The 21,892-nt window shown below is 47.3% G+C and overlaps 1 protein-coding gene across 2 annotated transcripts in view; it reads right to left on the bottom strand.

Moving 5' to 3' along the window:
• Positions 1-571: 571 nt before the first annotated feature.
• Positions 572-21,892, bottom strand: part of IL17RD (interleukin 17 receptor D) — an 80,750-nt gene continuing 59,429 nt past the window's right edge. The window contains exons 3-13 of one of the 2 annotated variants that reach the window (XM_074284414.1): positions 19,994-20,119; positions 17,317-17,435; positions 15,977-16,097; positions 15,459-15,503; positions 15,208-15,359; positions 14,447-14,512; positions 12,650-12,704; positions 10,341-10,451; positions 8,065-8,249; positions 4,711-5,602; positions 572-2,899 (exon numbers count right to left, since the gene is read on the bottom strand). In XM_074284414.1, coding sequence (XP_074140515.1) covers positions 2,787-2,899; positions 4,711-5,602; positions 8,065-8,249; positions 10,341-10,451; positions 12,650-12,704; positions 14,447-14,512; positions 15,208-15,359; positions 15,459-15,503; positions 15,977-16,097; positions 17,317-17,435; positions 19,994-20,119 — 1,985 coding nt within the window. In that variant the 3' untranslated portion in view covers positions 572-2,786. The remainder of the gene's footprint in view (positions 2,900-4,710; positions 5,603-8,064; positions 8,250-10,340; positions 10,452-12,649; positions 12,705-14,446; positions 14,513-15,207; positions 15,360-15,458; positions 15,504-15,976; positions 16,098-17,316; positions 17,436-19,993; positions 20,120-21,892) is intronic. The other variant, XM_074284415.1, reaches the window with a different exon arrangement.

Here is a 21,892-nt window from a genome sequence, read left to right as displayed (position 1 = left end):
CTGAATCTAAGTGTGATGCCTTCTTTAGCAACAGCAAGGGAGAAGGTGGGAAAAAATGGAAGAAAGAGTATCATTTATGTTCTGTCCTTAAAAATAATCATCTGGGGCAGCTAGGTGGCGCAGTGATAGAGCACCAGCCCTGAAGTCAGGAGGACCCGAGTTCAAATCTGATCTCAGACACTTAACACTTCCTAGCTGTGTGACCCTGGGCAAGTCACTTAACTTCACTTAAAAAAAATGGACTCAGTCCAAGCAGCTAAGTCAGTTACATCAAGTCATCCTGGCATATTCTGTGGAATTTCCACTTAACACTGGAGGGTCATCAGGTTTAGAACCTGACTACAGACCAATGCTGCTTTTGGCACAATTATGTTAGCGTGGAGGTGACGGGGTGAACCAAAGGCCCAGGAATACCAAAATCTGACGCTGGATGCTGAAGGCATAAAATAGTCAGGCGCAGACAAACTGAAAAGACTTAAAACCTCCCCCATACAATGATCACCCATGCTTCTGGAGGGCTGACAAAGAGGCGATGGACTTGGGGCGGAATGAGACCTTTAGTTTTTAAACATGGTTGAAGCAGGACTCTGCTTTATTGAACTATGTTTGTTTGTTAGGAGAGTGTTTTCTCTTTTTATGTCTTCCCGGCTGGAGGGGGGAGAGCAGATGGATGGGGAAAATATTAAATAAATCTTTTAAAAGAAGAAGGGCCTTCCTGGCAACATCCTGTAATGCAATCCTAGAAACGGCTTGTGAACCAGGGCTTCCACTATGAGCAGGTCATGCCGGACTTGTCTCATTTACTTTTTTTGGCACCAGTCCCCAGTTTATACCATAGGAATGCCAAAGAAATGGAGTGTTTAGGCGCGAGCAGAGCATTAAATGAGTGATGCTCTCCTTGCAGGTGCGATGGGAAGTTGTGGGCTGGATGGAGATATAATTGGACGGATCTGGGCCTGGATGAATTATTAGGGCTTAGAGAACAGTAAGGAAAATGGGGAAGGTGGAAGGCCATGGGAATATGCCCATGGATGGCCCTTTCGTGACTGACAGATTTTTTTTAATCAGAGGAAGGTATAGAAAGCACCCTTGGCAGACTGGTGGATGGCACTAGGCTGAGACAGTTATTGCACTGGATGATGGAATTCAACAAAACCTCAATATGCTGGAACAATGAATGGGCTGATCCAAATAAGTGAAAAATGATTAGTGATAAAGCTGGATAGTACCTGAAAAAACCAGCTTTCTGAGCACAGGATAATGAGCTAAGATGAGACAAGAAATGATTTTGGTGAAAGAGATCCAGGGAGCATGAGTTAACAACATGACATTGGAATAAGACAAGTATCTGCTCTCCCGGACTGCGTGAAGGAGGCTAGTGCCTCCGTGCTCTGCTCAGAGCATACCCGCTCTTAGGGGCTTCCTTCCTAGGAAGGACATGGACCAGCAGTCGCAAGAGGGCAGCCCAGAGATGAGAAGGCCTGCGATCATGCCATACAAGGATGGGTCAGAGGAAATGAAGAGGCTAAATCCGGAGAGAAGGAAATTCAGGCTGTCTTTGAGCACAGGAAGGGTCGTCCTGGTGATGAGGGATTAGCTTTGCCCCCTAGCAGAGAGGAGGACTTAGGTTTGAAATCAAGAAAAGTTTGCTGAGGGCTAGAGCTGACTTAGCGTGGGGTGGGCTGCTGTGGGAGGTGGTGGGCTCCCTCTCACTGGTGGTCTTCAGGCAGACCAGATGGATGAGGTCTTGTTGAGAAAATAGTAGAACTAAACTTGGGTCCATGAAGAGTTGCATTATGGGACCTCTGGGACCCCTTCCAACTTTGAGACTGCCATCTCGATGAAAACAAACACATGTCCACCTGACCTTTCCCTTAGTGGAATCACAAATGAATCATGACATGAATCATGGATTGAAGGGAAACTTGGAGGATGCTCATGTACAAGTTCCTGACACATTTCCAATTGCTTCTCAATCTCATAAGTCACAGATCTGTGACTGGAGGAGAGGTTTCAGGGGCCATCTAATCTAATTCCCTATGTCCAAGGACTGAGTGCAAAGGAGGCACTACGGGGTCACACGGGCGGTTAGTGACCGCGAATCCAGGCCCCAGACTCCACATTCAGAATAAGTTCTGCTAAACTGTATTCCCTTTCCAGAGCACATTTTTACAAGATTGTGTGTTTGTGTTTGTGTGTCTGCAATTACCTAAGAGAAGACTCCCGTTCCTTTCTTCAAATGAACATTTTCCAGAGACTGAGTAATCATTCCAGACACAGAAAAAACCCATGTCTATAATTCCATTAAAAGTTTTTGTCACCTCAGTCATTTCAAGTGAAAATCCGCATCTTTCCGTTTTTTGCTAAATCCAGCCCAGCGGCCCTAGAAGCGTAAGGAATAGGGAGCCTGCTTTCTCTCCCTCCCTGAATGCCGTTTCTTCCAGCACCTCTTTCCTTCTGCCGCGTTGGAGACGCAAGGATGGTTATAAGCATAAAATGGTGGGGATTGTGAACATGGACAAAGGAGAGTTAAAGTGGGGAAGGGGCATCCTGCGCGTCTGATTCCCCAGTGAAGCTCTCGGAAGAGTCTGTGGATGAGGGGCTTTACTGAACCCAAGGGTGGAAGGAGGGGCAGGACTAGCACTGGCCAACACTCCCTTGTCACATCCCGACTTGGGGTTTTCGTTCCTTCAAGTAGGCGAGGGGGCAGGGGGCGGGGCAGGGGCTGACATACAGGCGCTGGTCATTGTCGCTAAAGTGGCAAATGCATTAGAAACCTCGGGGGGTTATAACGGCCCAACCACCGGGAGTTCATCGGTGAAGCTGTGCCCACTGAGTCCTGCTTTACACGCGCCGGAATCGATGCACTTGGAAGGGAGGATGGGGGGCTCCTCTTCACCTGCAGAGAAAGAAAAAAGGTGACCGGGGGGCCCAGGGAGCCGCGCTGCAATGACTTTTCGTTTGTGAGCATGTGGCTAGTGTGCTCCCGGCACTGGGAAACTATCTGGCCTGGGTGATTATTTTATCTTATTTTAAATTATCTTATTGTTAATCTTAAAAATATCTTACCTTGTACTTGCTGAATGACTGGCGGTTCCCTCCCTCGCTATATCTCTCCATCTATCTACTTTGTGTGCACAGACACCAGATGTTTGTGTTTTCTTCCTAGTAGAACACAGGCTCACCCAGGGCAGGAACAGTGTTTTGCCTCTATTTGTGTCCCCCAGGGTTAGCAGGGTGCCTGGCACACAGTGTGGCTACTACGCACTCCCTGACTGACTGGGGGATGGGGAGTTCCCCGGGAGCCTCCCGGGGCCTGCCAGGGACAAGTGTGATGTCTGGCCGGGTGGGAGCGATGTCACTGAAAGCCGGCCGGGATCGAAGGCTCAGGCTTTTAAATCTGGGAGCGGGGAAGATAATGGGCATAGCTGAAGTCTCCCACGACATGTTTCCCACTAGATTTCTGGCTAATTTCATGTTCATTCCCGAACTCTCTGCTCTAGTCAGACCAGACTACCTGCTGCTCCCTGGGCACAACAGTCAGTTTCCCACCTCTGAGCCTTTGCACAGACTGTGCCCCACACTAAGCCCATGGGAGCGGCCCGATGTTACGGAGAAGATTCTGAGTCTGGAGGCCTGGAGTTCAAACTCTGCCCCAGACCCTCACTGGCGGCGCCTCCTCCGCCTCCCGGCCCTGACAACACCCCCTTACTGCGGCCTGCGGGATCTACCTAAGCCTGATGGACCTACCTAAGCCTGCCAGTCTACCTAAGCCTGCCGGACCTACCTAAGCCTGATGGGCCTACCTAAACCAGACGGGCCTACCTAAACCTGCCGGACTACCTAAGCCAGACGGACCTACCTAAGCCTGCCAGACCTACCTAAGCCTGATGGACCTACCTAAGCCGGACGGACCTACCTAAGCCTGATGGACCTACCTAAGCCTGATGAGCCTACCTAAACCAGACGGACCTACCTAAGCCAGACGGACCTACCTAAGCCGGACGGACCTACCTAAGCCGGACGGACCTACCTAAGCCTGATGGACCTACCTAAGCCTGCCAGACTACCTAAGCCTGCCGGACCTACCTAAGCCTGATGGGCCTACCTAAACCTGCCAGACGACCTAAGCCAGACGGACCTACCTAAGCCTGATGGGCCTACCTAAGCCAGACGGACCTACCTAAGCCTGATGGACCTACCTAAGCCAGACGGACCTACCTAAGCCAGACGGACCTACCTAAGCCTGATGGACCTACCTAAGCCTGATGGACTACCTAAGCCAGACGGACCTACCTAAGCCTGCCGGACCTACCTAAGCCTGATGGACTACCTAAGCCGGATGGACTACTTAAGGCAGACGGACCTACCTAAGCCTGCCGGACCTACCTAAGCCTGCTAGACTACCTAAGCCAGACGGACCTACCTAAGCCGAACGGACCTACCTAAGCCTGATGGACCTACCTAAGCCTGATGGACCTACCTAAGCCAGACGGACCTACCTAAGCCTGATGGGCCTACCTAAGCCTGATGAGCCTACCTAAGCCTGATGGGCCTACCTAAGCCTGATGAGCCTACCTAAGCCTGATGGACCTACCTAAGCCTGATGGGCCTACCTAAGCCTGATGGACCTACCTAAGCCTGATGGACCTACCTAAGCCTGATGGACCTAACTAAGCCTGCCAGACTACCTAAGCCGGACGGACCTACCTAAGCCGGATGAGGAGGAGACGCTGCCGGCCACAGATGAGGTCTCCATCTGGTCCAGCAGGAGCCCTTCCATGAGGGGCAGCGACAGCTCCGAGGACGGCACGGACGAGTCATAGATGCCCGAGTCCCGGGGCATGTCGGGGGGCCCGGCCGCCTTGGCCGCGTGCAGCAGGGGCCGCAGCACGCAGCCGCCGTCGGGGCCGCTCCGGGGGTCCGCGTCCTCCTCCGCGCTCAGCCGGCCCAGGCCCGCGGGGGAGTCGGCGGCCGCGGCGCCCTCCGGCCTGCACGCCGCCTCGTTGAGCACCAGGCCCGAGTCAAACTTGGCCATGGCGGGCTCGGGGAAGTGCGGCGCGGGGGGAGGGAAGGGCAGGAACTGCTTCTCGAACCAGTCGGGCTCCTGCGCCATGTACTGGTGCATGTTGCAGATGGCCACGTAGAGGGCGCGCCCGGCCCTGCTCCGGAAGTAGTTCCTCTTGCTGAGCTGGCCAGGGGCGGGGCCCGCTTCCGGGGCGTCCCGCGAGTGCAGGTGCGAGTAGAGCTGGGGCAGCTGGTCCATGAGCTTGTACGTGGCGCTCAGCTCCAGGACGCCCGGCACGTCCCCCTCGCACGAGTAGTCGAAGTAGACGGCGATGTACTTGGCCAGCTCGGCCGCGCTCTGCCGGGCCTGGCGCAGTCGGGCCGCCACCGCCGCCACGGCCGCCACGAAGGGCTCGCCGCCCTCCGCCTCCCCGCGCCTGCCCGCCCGCGGCCTGCAGCCCCTCTTCTCCACGAAGTACTTCATGCCCTTGGAGCACACCACGATGACGAAGTGGGACTCCCGGATCTTCTGCGCCGCCCACTCCCTGGGGCCCTCGCGGCACAGCTGGAAGTCCTCCCAGAGATCCAGGGCGACCTGCGGGAAACGCAACCTCGTGGGCGCGGGGCCTTCCGGGGGTGTGGGGGACTTCCGGGGTGCGCCAGGATGCGGCGCCACAGGAGGGCGAAGGCAAGAGATGGGGGAGGGAAGGGACAAGGGGGAAAGGGAAAGGAAAGAGGAAAAGAACAAAGGGAAAGAGGGAAAAGAGGGGAAGAGGAGGAGGGGGAAGGGAAAGAGGGAAGAGGACGGGAAAGAGAAGGGCAGGGGACGGACACAGGGACGGAAGGAGGCCGAGTCCGGGCCCAGCACTCGGCAGACGCGGCCGGCCTCCCCCAGCCTGGCACAGACTTCGGATAACTGGGGAGAAAACTGCTGAATGTTTCCAAAAAAGCCAACCTTGAACTTGGATATTAAAACCTGATTAGCAAAAAAGAAAAACCTGTCCGGTGGGGAAGTAAAGCCAAAAGCCGCCCCGCGCGCCGCACGAGCCCTGTCCGAGTGTCCGTTTTGATGCGGACGTAGGTCGGTGAGCCATGGAGCCGTAGGGGCTCGTTGGATGAACTGCACTTGTTTGTGGTTTTGTTGGGAAAAGGGGCAGAGAAAATAAGTGACCGCTAATTAAGAAGCAAAAAGTCCCACCCGAGAGCCGCCGTGAGCCAGAGCTGTGCCAGAGCCGGGGTAATCAGAACGGCCAGGAGCCCGCCTTCTCACAGGAGCGGACAAGAAGGGCCCCGCGGCCACTCCCTGAAGCGGCAGGGACTTCCCTGAGCCGAGGCCGGCAGCCCCTGCGCTGGGATCCACCTCTGTTCTGCCCCCTCCCCCCCATGCTGCTGCCTCCCCTTTCCCCACCCTGACGTCCTGTCACGTGACGGGAAGAGGTGCTGGATTTGAATCCTGCCTCACTGACCCCTTCCTACATGGCAAAGTGGAGCCATTTCCCCGTGTGAGAAACCGAGCCTCCAACCGCCCAAATCTAGGCGCTCGTGTCCGGGATCCAGCCCTCGCCCGGACCTGGCCTCAGACTGACGTGGTCACTGAGAGAGGGATCGCAATCTGAGCCAACGGGGGGAGCCCCCATACTGACCTGTAACAAGTTTATTTAACTTCTAGAGACTCCCCACAAGGAAGCGCCCGCTCCCTCTACAGACTAGCCCAGGGTCACCGAGCCCGGGTGTTTCAGAGGCAGGATTTGAACCCAGCTCTTCACAGAGACCGCCACCATAAAGTACTCCCTCACGTCTCAGGATACAGAAAGTGCAGCTTCTTGTGGTGTGGATTTAAGAAAAAAGAAGCATGACTGGAAGTCCCTGGTGCTTGCTCTTCCATCCTGGTCTCAATAAACGGTGACCAGAGACAGGCCATTAACAGCCCAAACGCACAGCGTCCTGCCCCATACAGGAGACGCCTGGGGGATACTTTTCTCTCTTGTCTTTGTCACAGGAGTCAGATTAAAAACCCACAGAGGGGAAAGCGGCTTTCGGCTTCTGCTGGCGTGGATCCAGCCATTCCTGGCCGGCTCCCGCAGTGACCTCCCCGCCACATCTGTCAAACAGCTGGCCGGGCTGACGGTGCAAGTCTCGGAGGTCAAGAGGCTGGGTGTTTGGTGGCCAGAGGAGGGGAGGGAGAGGAAGGCGTGTTTGTTGAAAGGGGACTGCAGGAACCCCGTCCTGCCGCAGACGTGGCCCAGTAAACCAAACCCAGGAGGGAACACGGTTCAAAAATAAACAAATGGGGGGGACTTGTGGGTGAGTTATCTGAACACAAGGGGGCAGTTTGATGATGTGCAGTTTAAGAGGAAAACACCAGTGTTGACTCAGGGCTTTGAAATTCTTCCTGAGTCATACAATTCCTGGAAAATCTGCACTGAAGGGTGGGGTTGGGGACGGCAGCCAGCTTGGAGCAGTCACTGGAAAGGGCCGCGAGGCTGGCTCCCAGACTCCTTTGTGACATGGGCCCCTTTGGCAACCGCTACAGCCTATGGACCCCTCTAGAATAATGGTTATAAAATGCCTAAAGTATCAAAAAGGAAACCAACTGGAGGGACACAGTTGTTAAAACAGTCGCAGACTGGGCAAGGAGCCCCTGCTGAGATCTGCGGCAGTTTGGCCGGATGGGAGCATCCGGGGGACTGAGCAGCACGGGGGCCATCCCTGCAACCTGGAGTCTCGGAGAAGTGCAGAGTATGTGACTTATCCAGAGTCACTCAGCGGTTGTGTAGGCGGGACTTGGATGGGCTCTCACAGGCTCTGAAAGCCAGCTCTTGTGCCCTGACCCGAGTTCGCCTCGTATGGATAAAAGCCACATCATCGTCCGCTAGCAACGGACAACTGATTTCTATGGGGCCGGGGCATCGCAGAGGTCGCCGGGCTGACCCTGGGTCCCACCCGCAGACGCCACTTTCTGAGAAGGGGACCCAGCAGCGGTCACTTCAGGAAGGGCAGGGCCGGGCCACGGACCCCCGAGAAGGCCGCACCCGCGCCGATCCCTGCCTCCCTTACCTCGCAGCCACAGAAGTCCTGCAGGAAGTAGGCAAAGCACTGGATGACGGTCATGTGCTTCTGGCAGTCCTTGCTGGAGTAGCAGATGAACACTTTGGGCCGAGGATGGAGCCTCTCCCCGGGGGCCGCGGTCGTGTACGTGGAGGACTCCGAGCTCTCCTCATCTAAATGTGAATATATATTTTCTAAATTGAAAAAGAAGATACAGTTGGCACCCAAGAGCAACACTTCTCCGTCCGCTAAGGACTAACAATACGAGCTTGTCCATGCAGCGGAATGCTGCGCGGACGTTCAGACTTTCCCCACGGTGATCAGCTAGGCTGATTTTTTCCCTAGATATTTTTGTAAATCTTTAAAAATGCTATTTGTTATCTAGATGTCTGGGGTGGAGGGAGGAAGGAAATGATGGTGATGGAAAAAGAAAATGCCAAAATTTATTTAAATTTATTTAAAATTTGTTAAACTTAATTTCTTTTTTATATGTAACATGTATATAAATAAATTTAAATTAAATAAATTTATTTAAAATATAAAAGAGCAGATAGCTCAAGTTTCCCCCCATCCCTCCACCCAAACTCCAAAAGTTTCACATGATCCCCAATGATTAAGAATGTATTTAGCAAGTAGATCAGAGACCAAAAGTGGCAGCAGAAAGGAGTGCAAAGACTGCTACTGGCCACCAGAGGGCACCGGTGCCCACCACTTTCTCAAGAGCTTGATGAGGGAACATGGAGCTACTTTTGGCTGAGAACTTTTGACAGCCCAGCATCCTTTCTTCCTGGAAGTCAGTCACAAGTGGGCCAAGTTTCCCACACCCACTAAAATCAGGGTTGCCCCATATCAGAATGAGCAGCATCTATGCAGGAGCTTGGACTACATTTTAATTATGTCAACTAACTTCTCTGCTGTCCCATCCAACTGTACTTCCAGTTAATGCAAAAAATCAATTATTAAACCCCTACTGTATGCAAGCCACTGGGCTTATAAAGACAAAAACGAAAGGGTCCATTCCCTCAAGAAGCTGAATAAGCAGCATTTATGTGGATAGGAAGCAGGAGCTCTGGATCACATTTTAAGTCAGTTACTACTTTTGTGCTGTCCCATCCAGCCATACTTCGATTTAATGCAAAAAAAACAATTATTAAACACCTTCTGTATGCAAGCCAGCCACTAGGCTTACAAAGACAAAAATGAAAAGTTCTACACCTTCAAGAAGGTTACATTCTCTACCTTATCTCAGCCTCTTAAAATTTGTAACTTCCTTCAAAATTCAGTACAGGGTCACCTCCTCTAGGGAGCCAACTTTGACGCTGTTCTCATTTCCTCTCCTTCATTTTCGTATTCTTTCCCTTCTTAAGTAATTTTATATTTCCTGATCAGCAGATATGATTTTTACATCTACAGGAAGTTATATTATCGTGGTTAGAGTGCTGGAACTGGAATCAGGAAGATCTGAGTCCAAATATGGCCTCAGACACTAGTTGTGTGACATTAAGCAAGTCACTTTACTTCAATTTCTTCTTTTATAAAATGGGGAAAATCACAGCATCTACCTCATAAAGATTAATGCTAGCAAAATCAGTACAGAGGGAAACATCCCCAAGTTTGCTAATAATCATTGGGAACAATTCTGTGTTAGACACAAAACCAGGCCTCAGGGTATATACAGAGTTCTCATTTTCAAATGCATTTCCTTTTTTTTTTTTTTAAAAAGCTCATGGTATATTATTATTTTTTTGAACATTAGTCTTTTGCGAGCCCTCCCATCTCCAAATTAACCAAGTGGCAAGTCTGCATGGACCACTTCACCTTCTACCTCCCACATTGGAATTCTACTTTTAAGATTAATGATGATGGCCACTTCCCATTCCATCAAGTCCAAAGCCCTTTCCTCATAGGAGAGAGATGGTGCACAATTTTGAATTTTGTTTGGACTAGTGATAGAAAATCTCAGGTATGAAAACTTTCTCCCCCATTAAAACTCAGCAACTGAAGTCTTAAAGGGCTCCCTGTGGCACTGAGAGCTTAAGAGAGCTGCCTATAGTCACAGAGCAGGTGTGTGTCAGGGCAGGACTCAAGCTGAAGTCATCTGGGCTCTAAGACTAGCCCACTATTGACTCCACGGGGCTCTCTCTGCTCTTCCAAAAAGGAACCCAAAGCTTAGTGATAGCTATGCCTTCCCAGGACAAGCTGACCTTAAAGGCAAGGAGCTCAGGGATCTCCCCAGGGCCCCCACTGTATCCCTCCCTGGAGACCAACACCGACCCAACAGGTACCTTGCTGCTTCTTGCGACACATCACAGTGAAGAGCGTTGCAAAGGCAGAGATAACGACCAATGGGACTGTGATGGCGATTGCCCGGATGGGCCCGGCCCAAGGAGAATGCACTAGGGTTCAGAAAGAAAAGAAAACGCTCAGATATCGGACACATGGCCAAGGAGATGGCGCATGAGACCAGCCTTGCCGCCCACCCGCAAACCTGCCCACTTCGCTGGAGGGTTTCAGACCCCAAAGCACTCAGCTCCTCACAAACCAGGGAAGAATGAGGTGCTATCGTTATCACTACTGCTATGTCATCAGCACCATCATTATTATAATTTTCATGGTTATAATAATCACCATGGTAATTATTATCATTATAATTGTCATTTTAAAAATTATCATTACCATAATTATCATTATAATCATCATAAACATAATAACTATCATTATTATACTATCAATATGATCACCATCATTGTAATCATCATTATAATAATTACAATTGTAATTATGTCACAATTATTAATGATTATAATTACTGTTGCAATTGTTATAACTATTATAATTGTGATGATAATTACCATTATAATCATATCACCATTATAATAATTATTGTCATCATTATCATAATCACCATAATTATTATTGTGTTTATCATCGATATCACCATCAGAATGATCACAGTATAATGATCATAATCACTACAATTATCAAGATTATAATCATCTATTATATATATAATATATGTAATCATATCACCATCATTATAATTATCACAATAATCATAATAGTTATCAGTGTCATGATAATAACTATTATAATTATATCATCATTATAATAATTAACATTATTAAAATACAATCATAACTATTATTATTATAATTACCATTGCAATTATTACCATTGAGATCATCATAATCATAATCATCATCATTAACATGATAACTATCATTATTATACTATCGACATTATCACTATCATTATAATCATCGTTATAATATAATTGTAGTTATGCCACAATTATTGATAATAATTATCATTGCAATTGTTATAACTATTATTATTGTGATGATAATTACCATTATAATCATATCATCATTATAATAATTATTGTTATCCTTATCATAATCACCATAATTATCAGTGTTTATTATCATCAATATCACTATCATACTGATCACAGTATAGTCATCATAATCACCATAATTATCAACATTATAATCATTACCACTACGATCATATCACCATCATTATTATAATTATTATCACCACAATAGTTATCATGTCATAATGACTATTATAATTATATCATCATAATAATGAACATTATTACCATAATCATCATAACTATCATTACTATAATTACCATTACAATGATTACCATAGAGATCATCATATTCATAATTATTATAATCATCATCATTATTCCAATTTTGTGGATGAGGAAAATGAATCTCTGGGTGCTAAATAGCAGTGTTAATTAAACTAGCTCATACAATTAAAGGCACTCTGCTATCCCATTTGAGGCCACCAGATGGCAGAGAATTCTAAAACATGAGTTCAGATTCTCCTCCAAGATAATTACTAGCTATGAATGACCCTGGGAAAAACTTTTCAGCCTCAATTTCCTTATTTTTAAAGTGGAATAGGATTCTTGCGAGGGTCAAATGAAATACCCGTGATAATAACATAAGGATTTTAATACTAGAAAGATTATTTTGCAGAAATCGCCGCCATTATTAATGTTATTATTACCCCCAACTCCCTCAAAAAGCAGTTGACAACATTATCTATTGGCTTGTAGCTCTAGAGACAAACTGGACCTAAGAGGCCATCCAATCCACTCCATCAGCTTACAAAGGAAGGCACATAAAGGGTGAAGTGTCCAAGAAGACGCAGCTAGTAAGCAGCAGAGCCAGGATTTGAATTCAGGTCCCTGACTCCAAACCTATTGTTCTTTCTACTGTGCCATGATGGTGCAGCTTATGCACAAGGATCTATGGAGATCCTTCAAATTTTTGATACAAGAACCAAAACAGGCCCGGAGAATCTGCTAAGACAATAGGTAACTTTGGGGAACTTGTCCTAGAAGTTCAGAGATAGAACGGAAGTTAAATCAGACACGGAAACCATCACCCAGTCCTGTGTTTACAGGGAGATGTGCTTTCTTCAACGTCATGCATATAGGAAGCATTCAAAAAAATCAGTTAGAGTTGGTGGAGGTCTCTTGAGGATGATCCAAGGGATGGGGGCTTTGAAAGCCTTAGACACTTTACCTCCCAGGCTCCCAAACATGATTCCTCCCTGAGAAGAGGCTGCTCACCTGGCTTTAAGGCATAATGCATCATTTTTCTGGTTGTATTCGTGTCATCCACAAGCTAGAAGGGAAATAAGACTCATCTTAATAAACTCCATTTCACGAATTCATTATCCAATTTTGAAAACCATCATTTCTCCCTCTCAACCTACGCCTTGTGAGTTGATAACCTTAAACATTCTACCCAGGATGAAACTACATCGGAGGAAAATGTCCATCTCCTCTCCTTTAACACCTCTTGAGGGCAGGTAAAGGAAGGAGAGGATGGTGGGCTTTTGAGATAGGAAAACACTAGGTCTGATGATTGATAAGTGTTTTGAAGTTATTCAGGGATTGAGTTGAAGTCTTTTTTAAAAAAAATTTCAGAGTTATTTATTTTCGACATTCATTTTAAAAAATGACTTCCAAATTCTCTCCCTCCTTATAAGTCTCTTCCCCACCCACTGAGAAGAAAAGCAATAAGATATTAACATGCAAAGTTGTATAAAATATTTTTCTTTTTAAAAATTATATTCTTTTACCATTCATTTTTAAGACTTTAAGTAACTGCCATCTAGGGGAGGGGGTGGGGGAAGGGAGACGGAAATTGGAACACAAGGTTCTGCAAGGGTCAATGGTGGAAAATCTTCCTTGTACATGCTTTGAAAATAAAAAGCTTCAATAAAATTTTTCTTTAATATAAAAAGTCTTTAAGTAACTTCCTTTCTTTTAACAATGAGTTAAAGTCTTGAATAGCTTTATAGAGACCAGTAGAGAGAAGAGGGCAAAAAGAGCCCTGCTTTACAAACAATATCCTTGCTGCTGACTTAGAAAATCACAAACTAATGTTACTTATCCTCTAGTGCATTTCTATTTATTTTGTTTAACATTTCCAATTCTATTTTAAACCACTTAAGGCCCCATTCTATGAGTTTTGACCTGATTAACCCAAACTGCATCATGGGAAAGATGGGGAAGGTGGGACATCCCAAGCAGGTCTAGCTTTGGTGTATTAACTCAGAACGTAGCTACAAGCCTCCGAGAACATGATTCTCATTCATGTGACTTCTTTCTCCAGGATCCATGACCCTTCTACAAATTAAGTAGTAGATGCTTTAGTTTTCCCTGGCTGGAAACATCCATCACTTGGGGACCAATATCATGCAGAGGAGAAAGTCCAAATCAAAAAATCACACTGACTTCACCAAGTCGAGAAATCCCTGATCCACGGAACAGTTCCATAATAGCACCCCAAACCTCACATTTTTAAGGCTCACCAAGGTCACACCCTTTTTATTTTAGACCCAGATAGGGGCCCAGAGTAACAGACAATAAGGAGCAAAACCAGAAAGGGAACAGACCAATCTGACTCTTACACTCTGCCCCAATGCCCCCTTGCAAAATTGTTGTTGCTATTGAGTTATTTTCAATCGAGTCACACAATTTGTGACTCCTCATGGGGTTTTCTATGGAAAGAATGGAGCAGATTGCCATTTCTTTTTCCAGCTCATTTTATTCGCTTAGAATTGCAAAATTAAAGGATCAGATTTTACCCCAAAGAGATCTGCAAAAACACCTTGTAATTGTTCTAGGCAGAAGTGGAAGTGGATGGCTGAGAAAAATGGCTTTCATCAACTTTTTAGAAAGCTTCAATTTTTTCATTTTCATTTACCAAAAATAATTTTTATAAGGGGTGGCTCTCTGGGAGGTCGTAAGGGAAGGGACAAGAGTACAGTGGGAAAGGGAACGAGAGCAATGATTTCTTTGAAAAGATTAAACCCATTAGTCTTCCTGGACTCCAATAAACAGTTTCAGCAATTGTACCTCAATTATATAATCCCCCGGAGAGACATTCTGAAGAGTGCAGCTGGTTATCTCTGTATTTTGTTCCTGAAATATAATAAAAATAAGTATTTTTAAAGTTTACTTTCTTGAAAAGAGTATTTAAGACTCCTCCAGCCCCGTAACGCCCATCCCACAGCAAACACTGTGGGGGCCTCCAGATCTCTCTTTGGAAAAGGTTGATTTGGGCAGGACCCAAACGAGTCTGTTCGCTTTGGCTCAGTTGCCACACCTGGCCACCTCTGGGTCCGATGTCTGGAAACAGTCAGCTTTAAGGAATGTTCTTATTTGAAGCCAAGGGAAGACCACTGAGCAATAAGTAGGCCTTGGGGGGCCCTTTGGGTACCATATTGGAGTTTTATCACTTAATGAGGCTTTCCTTCAGGCCCATCTGCTTGGAAGATGAAAACCAGGCAGGAGACACAGCCTCTCAGAATCTCTGGCTTCCTCCAGAGATACCTCTGGGAGCCCTCCCCTAGTTAGTCTATGTCCATCCTAAAGTTCTTCCTTGTAGTTTTATGAGATGTCCGAGAACATAGCCAGCTGTATACATGACATGGCTTTGTCTCCTTCCCCAGAATATAAGCTTCTAGGACTGTTTCATTCTTGTATCCTCAAAGTAGGTGCTCAATAAAAGCTTTTGCTGTTATTCAGTCATTTCAGTTACATTTAACTTTATTTCCTGAGGCATTTGGAGTTAAGTGACTGGAACCGGATGGCTGTCTGTCCCTCCCTCGGCTTACCTGCCTGCATGTCTTGCGCTTGAAGGGCCCTTGGTGCTTGAGCTTGTAGTGGAGGTAGTAGAAGCGGAACCCAAAATTGTGGGGGGCATGGTCGAAGGACACCTGCATATTCAGCCCCTGCTGGGTGATATTGAGGTTCCGGGGCTTCCAAACTGCAAAGGGGAAGGAGGGAGAATGAGCCACTGGGCCAGCAGGCTACCCAGAAGAGTTTGTGCGTGCGGTCAGCCCCCTACGGGCAGCTTTTTACTTACAGGGTTTGCAGGCCAGGTTGTCTGGCTGGAGCAGCAGTTCACACGCTAGCAAATGAAAAAAAAGTCCAATCAATCAATCAATCATTCAACTGCTCCCCCATGGTACTGTACAAACGAAGGCAAGTCCCATTCATTCATTGATTGAGGTGGAAGGGCAGGGTATGAATTGGATGGTAAATTTAAATGGTGTCAAAAGATCCTATGAGGAAACCCATTCTAAAGGTCGATAAAACTATACTATCCCAAAATCTACAACTTAGAGCCTGAAAGCTGCCTCGGACGCCTCCCAACCCATCCTCGTTCACACTACTGCTAGGAGGAAGCAATGTCCCAATAGCAACAGCCCAGCTGACCACTCCAGGATTGAATGGTGGGAAGGTTCTTCCATTGTTCACAGAGACCTCCCTCTCCATCCTCCCCCTTGGGAGGACATAAGCTTGCTCCCCAGAGTCCTTCAGAGAAGTGGGGAGATGCTAGCTGCCACCCCAGAAAGGACCCTCTATGGACAGCGTACTTACGTCGCGTCCGGAAGAAGAAGGGATGGTAATTGCTTTCATTTTTAATGGAAGGAAAGGGGACGATCTTGACAAAGTAATCAGTTTCAAACTTCATATTCAGAAAAGGCTGCGATTCCATGCTCTGGAAGAAGGCAGAGTGATGCAGTGAGCGCCTTGGGCCCATCACAGGGACCACCAACAGATGATGGAGATCTGCCCCCCCCCCCACCAAGCCTCATCCTTCCAGCCCCATCCCAAGTGCTCAGTGAGAGGAGGAAGAATCCTTTCTGCTTTCCCTTCTGTATCCTGAACATCTCTTAACTAATCAAGTCAGACGCCAATACCGCTCTTAATGTGGGGGCAATGAGATGCACCGCTTACTAAGACTGTAGTTCAAATGATCACGAACACGGGCCCCGCGCTCTCCCCAAACTGTACTGGAAAGACCCTTTGGAATAAATGATAAGGGCTGAAACTCTTGAGTCAATGCACTGGGGTCCAACAATCGAGCACTTGAGGCTAATTACCGATTGGACAATACTCTCTAGGAATATGCTTGGAAAATGGCCCTTTCCCACGATCCTGTGCTGGCCCAATCGTTTGGTGTATACAGAGAATTGTGTGAGGGACTAGGAGGTGCAGTGAGACTAGCCAGGGTCACTTCTGTGAGGGACGAGGTGGTGAGATCACAGAGATTCTGTGTCCACTCTCTTCATTTCGACCTCTAAAGACCAAAAATAAAGACTTTTGCTTATCCTGACTCCAGCTGATTCTAAGGTACCCAGGGTGCTAAGGCGGTCACCATAGATAAGAACTTTAGAATTTCTGCACCTGGGACAGATACAAATTACTTGGGGTGGGGGGAGATGTGGCAAAAGAAAAGATCACAGGACATCGGACCAAGCTCACTTCTTGGGCAATGGGGAGGATCTCACTCTTGCCCAGCATCAGGTAGTTTCTGTTTTAATTGATTATTTTTATTATAGCTTTTTATTTACAAGACATACCCATGGGAAATTTTTCAGCATGGACCCTTGTAAAACCTTCTTTTCCCCTCCTTCCCTCCACCCCCTACCCCAGTTAACTTGTTATTCTTGCTATCTAGGGATTAATCTCAAATTTTTCTGCTCATTCAAAGATCTAAGAGTATTGTAAGTCCCTTCCAAAATCAGCACCTGGGCGCAAAGCCTCAGTTGCCCCAGGTTCGTTCCACCTTTGGGGTCACCATCACAGAAGAACAGGTATAGAGGAGTGTGCCCAGGAGTACAGAAACAGCTTGCTGGGCCCTCTTAATCACTTCCTCCTGGACAGGACCCTCCCTCCTCTTACCAACGCCATGCCGTCTTTCACATACGACTTACGGTTCTTTTAAAACTACTGTTGAGCTGCTTGGGGTCCTTCAGGAGCATCTGCTGGCACTGGCGACCCTCAGATTTCAGCTCCTCCAGGATCACCCGAAATCCTTTTAGGAATTCGATGCCTGGGGGAAAAGCAAAGGCTCCTGTTAAAAGCAGAAGTGACTATAAAGCATTTGCATAGATCACCTTCTTTGACCCTCACAACAACTCTGAGATAGGTGAAAATATTGCCACTTTATAGATGAGGAAACTGAGGCGCAGGGAGGTCAAGTGACTTTCTTAAAGTCACACAGTCAGTAAATGACTGAGGGCAGACTTGAATCCAGCTCTCCCTGACTGTGGGTTTAGTGTTCTCTCCAGCTCTATCTAGATGCCTATGGGATTTTTACAAGATGATTTTTTCCCTAAAATTCTTCATGACATCTTACACAGCAGCAACAAGATGATGTGATGATCCATTCTGACGGACATGTCTCTTTTCAATGATAAGGTGATCCAAGACAATTCCAACGGACTTGGGATGGAGAGAGCCATCCGCCCCCAGAGGGATTGTGGGAACTTAGTGGGGATCAGTGTTTTCATTTTTGTTTGTTGTTGTTTGTTTGCTTTTTTTTTTTTTTTTTTTCTTTCTCACATGTTCCCCTTTGATCCGACTTTTCTTGTGCAGCATGACAAATGTGGAAATATATTTAGAAGAATTGCACATGTTTAACTTATGTTGGATTATTTGCTGTCTGGGAAGGGGGAGAGGGAGAAAAATATGGAGCACAAGGTTTCGCAGGTGTGAATGTCGAAAATTATCTTTGCATGTGTTTTGAAAATAAGAAACTATTATTTAAAAAAGAAAAAAGTAAAATTCTTCATGAAAAGACATTCAGAAGTCAACAGATACTAATTTTTACCAGCCCACTCAGAGGAACCCAAGGGTGGGATGCGAGTGTCCACCTTCTCATCCCCCAAGTTCTCATGGCATTCTTCACTACCCGCTTCCCCAAGGAGTAAGCTGAGGTCCCCACCAGGTGAACAGACACACCAGGTTTTGTGGCCCGGCCACACAAGCTCTTCCGCCTGATCGTGAAGCAACAGTCCTGTATCTTTTCACTCTGCTCCTTGGCTTCTGGAGGACAGGAGGTCCTGAGCAGCAGAGGTCAACGGGCAGGTCTGATCAGCCCAGTAACGGGCTCTATCCATTTCACTGATACTGTTCCCAGGGGATCATCATGTGTGCTTGGTGTCCAACTGGCTCAAAGACACTGGTGAGCTGGAGTCCAAGGACCATCCTGGCCTGCTCAGAGCATCCTGGTCCTGCTCAGAGCGTCCTGGCCCTGCTCAGAGCATCCTGGCCCTGCTCAGAGCGTCCTGGCCTTGCTCAGAGTGTCCTGGCCCTGCTCAGAGCGTCCTGGCCTTGCTCAGAGTGTCCTGGCCCTGCTCAGAGCGTCCTGGCCCTGCTCAGAGCGTCCTGGCCCTGCTCAGAGTGTCCTGGCCCTGCTCAGAGCGTCCTGGCCCTGCTCAGAGTGTCCTGGCCCTGCTCAGAGAGCCCCAGCGCCAGAAAGGCGGTTACTGGGGGAGCTTCTTGGAGTTGGGGAGCACAGTCACTCAACAAGCCCCTCGTGATTTCCACTGGGGGGAAGGAAAGCCTATGTGGCTGAAACCATGGCTCCTCCATCCATAAGGAAGGAAACAAGGGGTTCACATTCTCCCCGCCCCAGGAAAACAAACCAGCTGAGCCTGTGTGCACGCCTCTCGTGGCGGGCTGCAAAAGTAAGGCACAACGTATAATTAACTGAGGTGGGAATGTGAAAGGAAAGGCCCCTTTCTTCCCCTTCTCATGTCCTGTCAAGTTCTCCCCGCCTGTGATGACCGACATGAAGGAGCTCAGACACAGCTCCCTTGGAGTTCTTTAACTCCAGGGGCTCATTTTACACACGAGGAAACTGAGACCTGGAGAGAGAAAGTAGCTTGGCCAGGATCATGCGGGGAGGAACAAACAGAGGGGGATTTCAAGCCAGATCCTCTAGCTCCAACTTCCATTCTTATTTCCCACTGGGCCACAACACACAGTCCTTGGGTGCCATATTTCCAGCTTCCTTTTGTGGTGGTTAGTCATGGGATCACAGACGGAAGGGATCTCAGAAGGTAGGATCCAGCAAGGAACCTGAGGCTGAGACAATGAATAACCCGCCCCAGATAGTAGATGGTAAGGGGGCTTCTACTTTGCTTTTTATTTTTCGGAGCATATACAGGGATAATTCTTCAGCATTAACCCTTGCAAAACCTTGCATTCCAATCTTTTCCTCCCCTCCTGCTGCTTCTACTTCCAACGGGTGTCTAAGTCAAGCCTGGATCACCACTTGGATCTCGTGTATTATGAAAGATTCCTCTCCAAGGTTCTGGTGGATAAGTCAACAGCTGGGTTCTATGATTACTTCCAAGGAAAGTAGAGAGCTCCATCACTCTTCTTCCTAATAAGACTCAAGACATCCCCTAACTGGCCTTAACTTCCAGGGAAAGACTTCCTTCTACGGCTCTCCCAAATGGTCAAGAAACTGGGTACTAATACCAGGGGACGCCCGGAAGAGAGATTCATGGATCCGGCTTTGCTCATCACATCCTCATCTCTCACGGCTCATCCGCTGGATGTCCCCCACGGAAGCCACCGACGACTGCTTCCTCCACTTACCCAGCGCACCCGCGGTCCAGAGCACCGTGACAGCCACCTGGTCGTAGCAGGCGTACTGGCTGATGGTGATGTTCTGCACGTCGGCAATCACATGTTTTCCCACTGGATTCAAGTAAGTTGTGCAGTCTAAAAAAAAAGTGAAGAATGAGAATAATCAATTTTTTTCATGGCATTTTGTGGAACCATTTGCTTTTATTAATGTTATTTGGACAGATCACCGACTACATGTGGACGTGACCATTCTCCCTGGAAAAACCACAATCAAAATTAAGCGGAAGTAAAGGATGCAATAATGGCTGCCTGGAAAAGTGTATTCAGCACCCGGTACCTGTGGACCCCCTCCTCTTTACAGAGAGGAAGGGGCGGTGTTTTATGTTCATTTTTCCAGTACTGAGACCAGTCATTACAGTTATTCTGGCTTCCACTTCCTCTTGCTGCTGTTTTCATTTCCATTATTGTGATCCTCATCTATACTAGTGAGAACAATTAAAATTTTTAAAAATCCCCAGATTCATTAGACTCCAACCTTACAAAACCAGCTAGGGAAGGGCATCTCTGAAGGTGGGCAACTCTTCCAGACTGAAAAACATGTGTTTCCAATGCCCAGCTATGACATCATGGGGATAACACGGAGGGAAACTGTATAGGGGGCTTTACTGTTACTGCCTCGGTGGGGTTTACATTACCACCCCTGGGGATGGGGGGTGGGGAGGACGGGGCGGCGCAGCTGGTAAGAGCGCCAGGGCAGACCGGCTCTCACGTGCTCAGTCTGGGATCTTGGGGTAGAGTATTAAGTTTTTATGACTAATGCTTTACTCGAGTAGTAATTATTCACACCGATTCCCCCTAGTTTTCTATATCACACAACGGACAAAACCAGCTGCCTTTCATGGGCTTTTCTTCGGGGAAGAAATTTGGGGACTGAGCCAAGTAAGTGAGCATGGGAAGCCAGGGGCCAGCTAGCTACCAAGTTTTAAGAAGATATGACTCCAGGATCTGTTTGCAAAGGGGAATATTCTGGGAAACTGTTAACTAGTTACAATAATAGCTAACATTTAATTATCCCTTTGGGAACTGCAAAGTACTTCACATTTATTAACTCAATGGACTCTCACAATAATTCTATAAAGTGGGTGATATTCCCATTTGACAGATGGAGAAATTGAGGCAGAGAGCTGTTAAGTGGCTTGTCCGGGATCACAGAGCTAGTGAGACCCTCACCTACGTGGCTAAAATCTGGATCACACACTGAGACCAACTGCTGGTACAGAACTAGGGAAACTAGAGAAAGCTTCCAGTCCAAGTTAGATTTGCTCTGCTGGTGAGCTTCATGATTGGAAGTCACAACAAGGAAATAGGGGTACATAGCTTGTCTAAGAATACACAGGCAGAAAATGGCAAATTTAATTAATTAATTAAATCAACAAACAAATATTATATTAATTAATTAAATCTGATTTAAACTCAGATTCTTCCCTTCAAGACTCTGTCTACTCACTACACTCTGAAAGCAACATTTTTGGCTCCTGTGGCCTGATGGGGTTATTACTAATCCACTACCTATTCTATATATACAGTCAAGCTCTTTAAACTCTCATTGAATTCATATTAAAAAACCATCTACAAGGAGAAACTGAGGCACAGGGATTCAGCTAAGCTCCCTACTCTAGCTGAGTGTTTGGAATCCTGGAGCTCAGAAGCGTTCTCCTGAGATCTTTTATACTTTACTTTTGTTATACTTATATGGACTCTACGAAGCACCTGACAGAACCACTGTTAGTTAATGTCTATGAAGAGAAAATATTCTGCACATAGAAGTCATTAGGACAGTGAGTTCATATCACGCCTCAAATGCTAGCTCAATGCCCCAGCAAGTCGGTTCACCTTGTTCACTTCAGT

Source organism: Sminthopsis crassicaudata, chromosome 1 (genome assembly GCF_048593235.1).
Source record: "Sminthopsis crassicaudata isolate SCR6 chromosome 1, ASM4859323v1, whole genome shotgun sequence".
Classification (NCBI taxonomy): domain Eukaryota; kingdom Metazoa; phylum Chordata; class Mammalia; order Dasyuromorphia; family Dasyuridae; genus Sminthopsis; species Sminthopsis crassicaudata.
The sequence above is the reverse complement of the archived record's forward strand: the minus strand, read 5'-3'. Positions and strand labels throughout refer to the sequence as shown.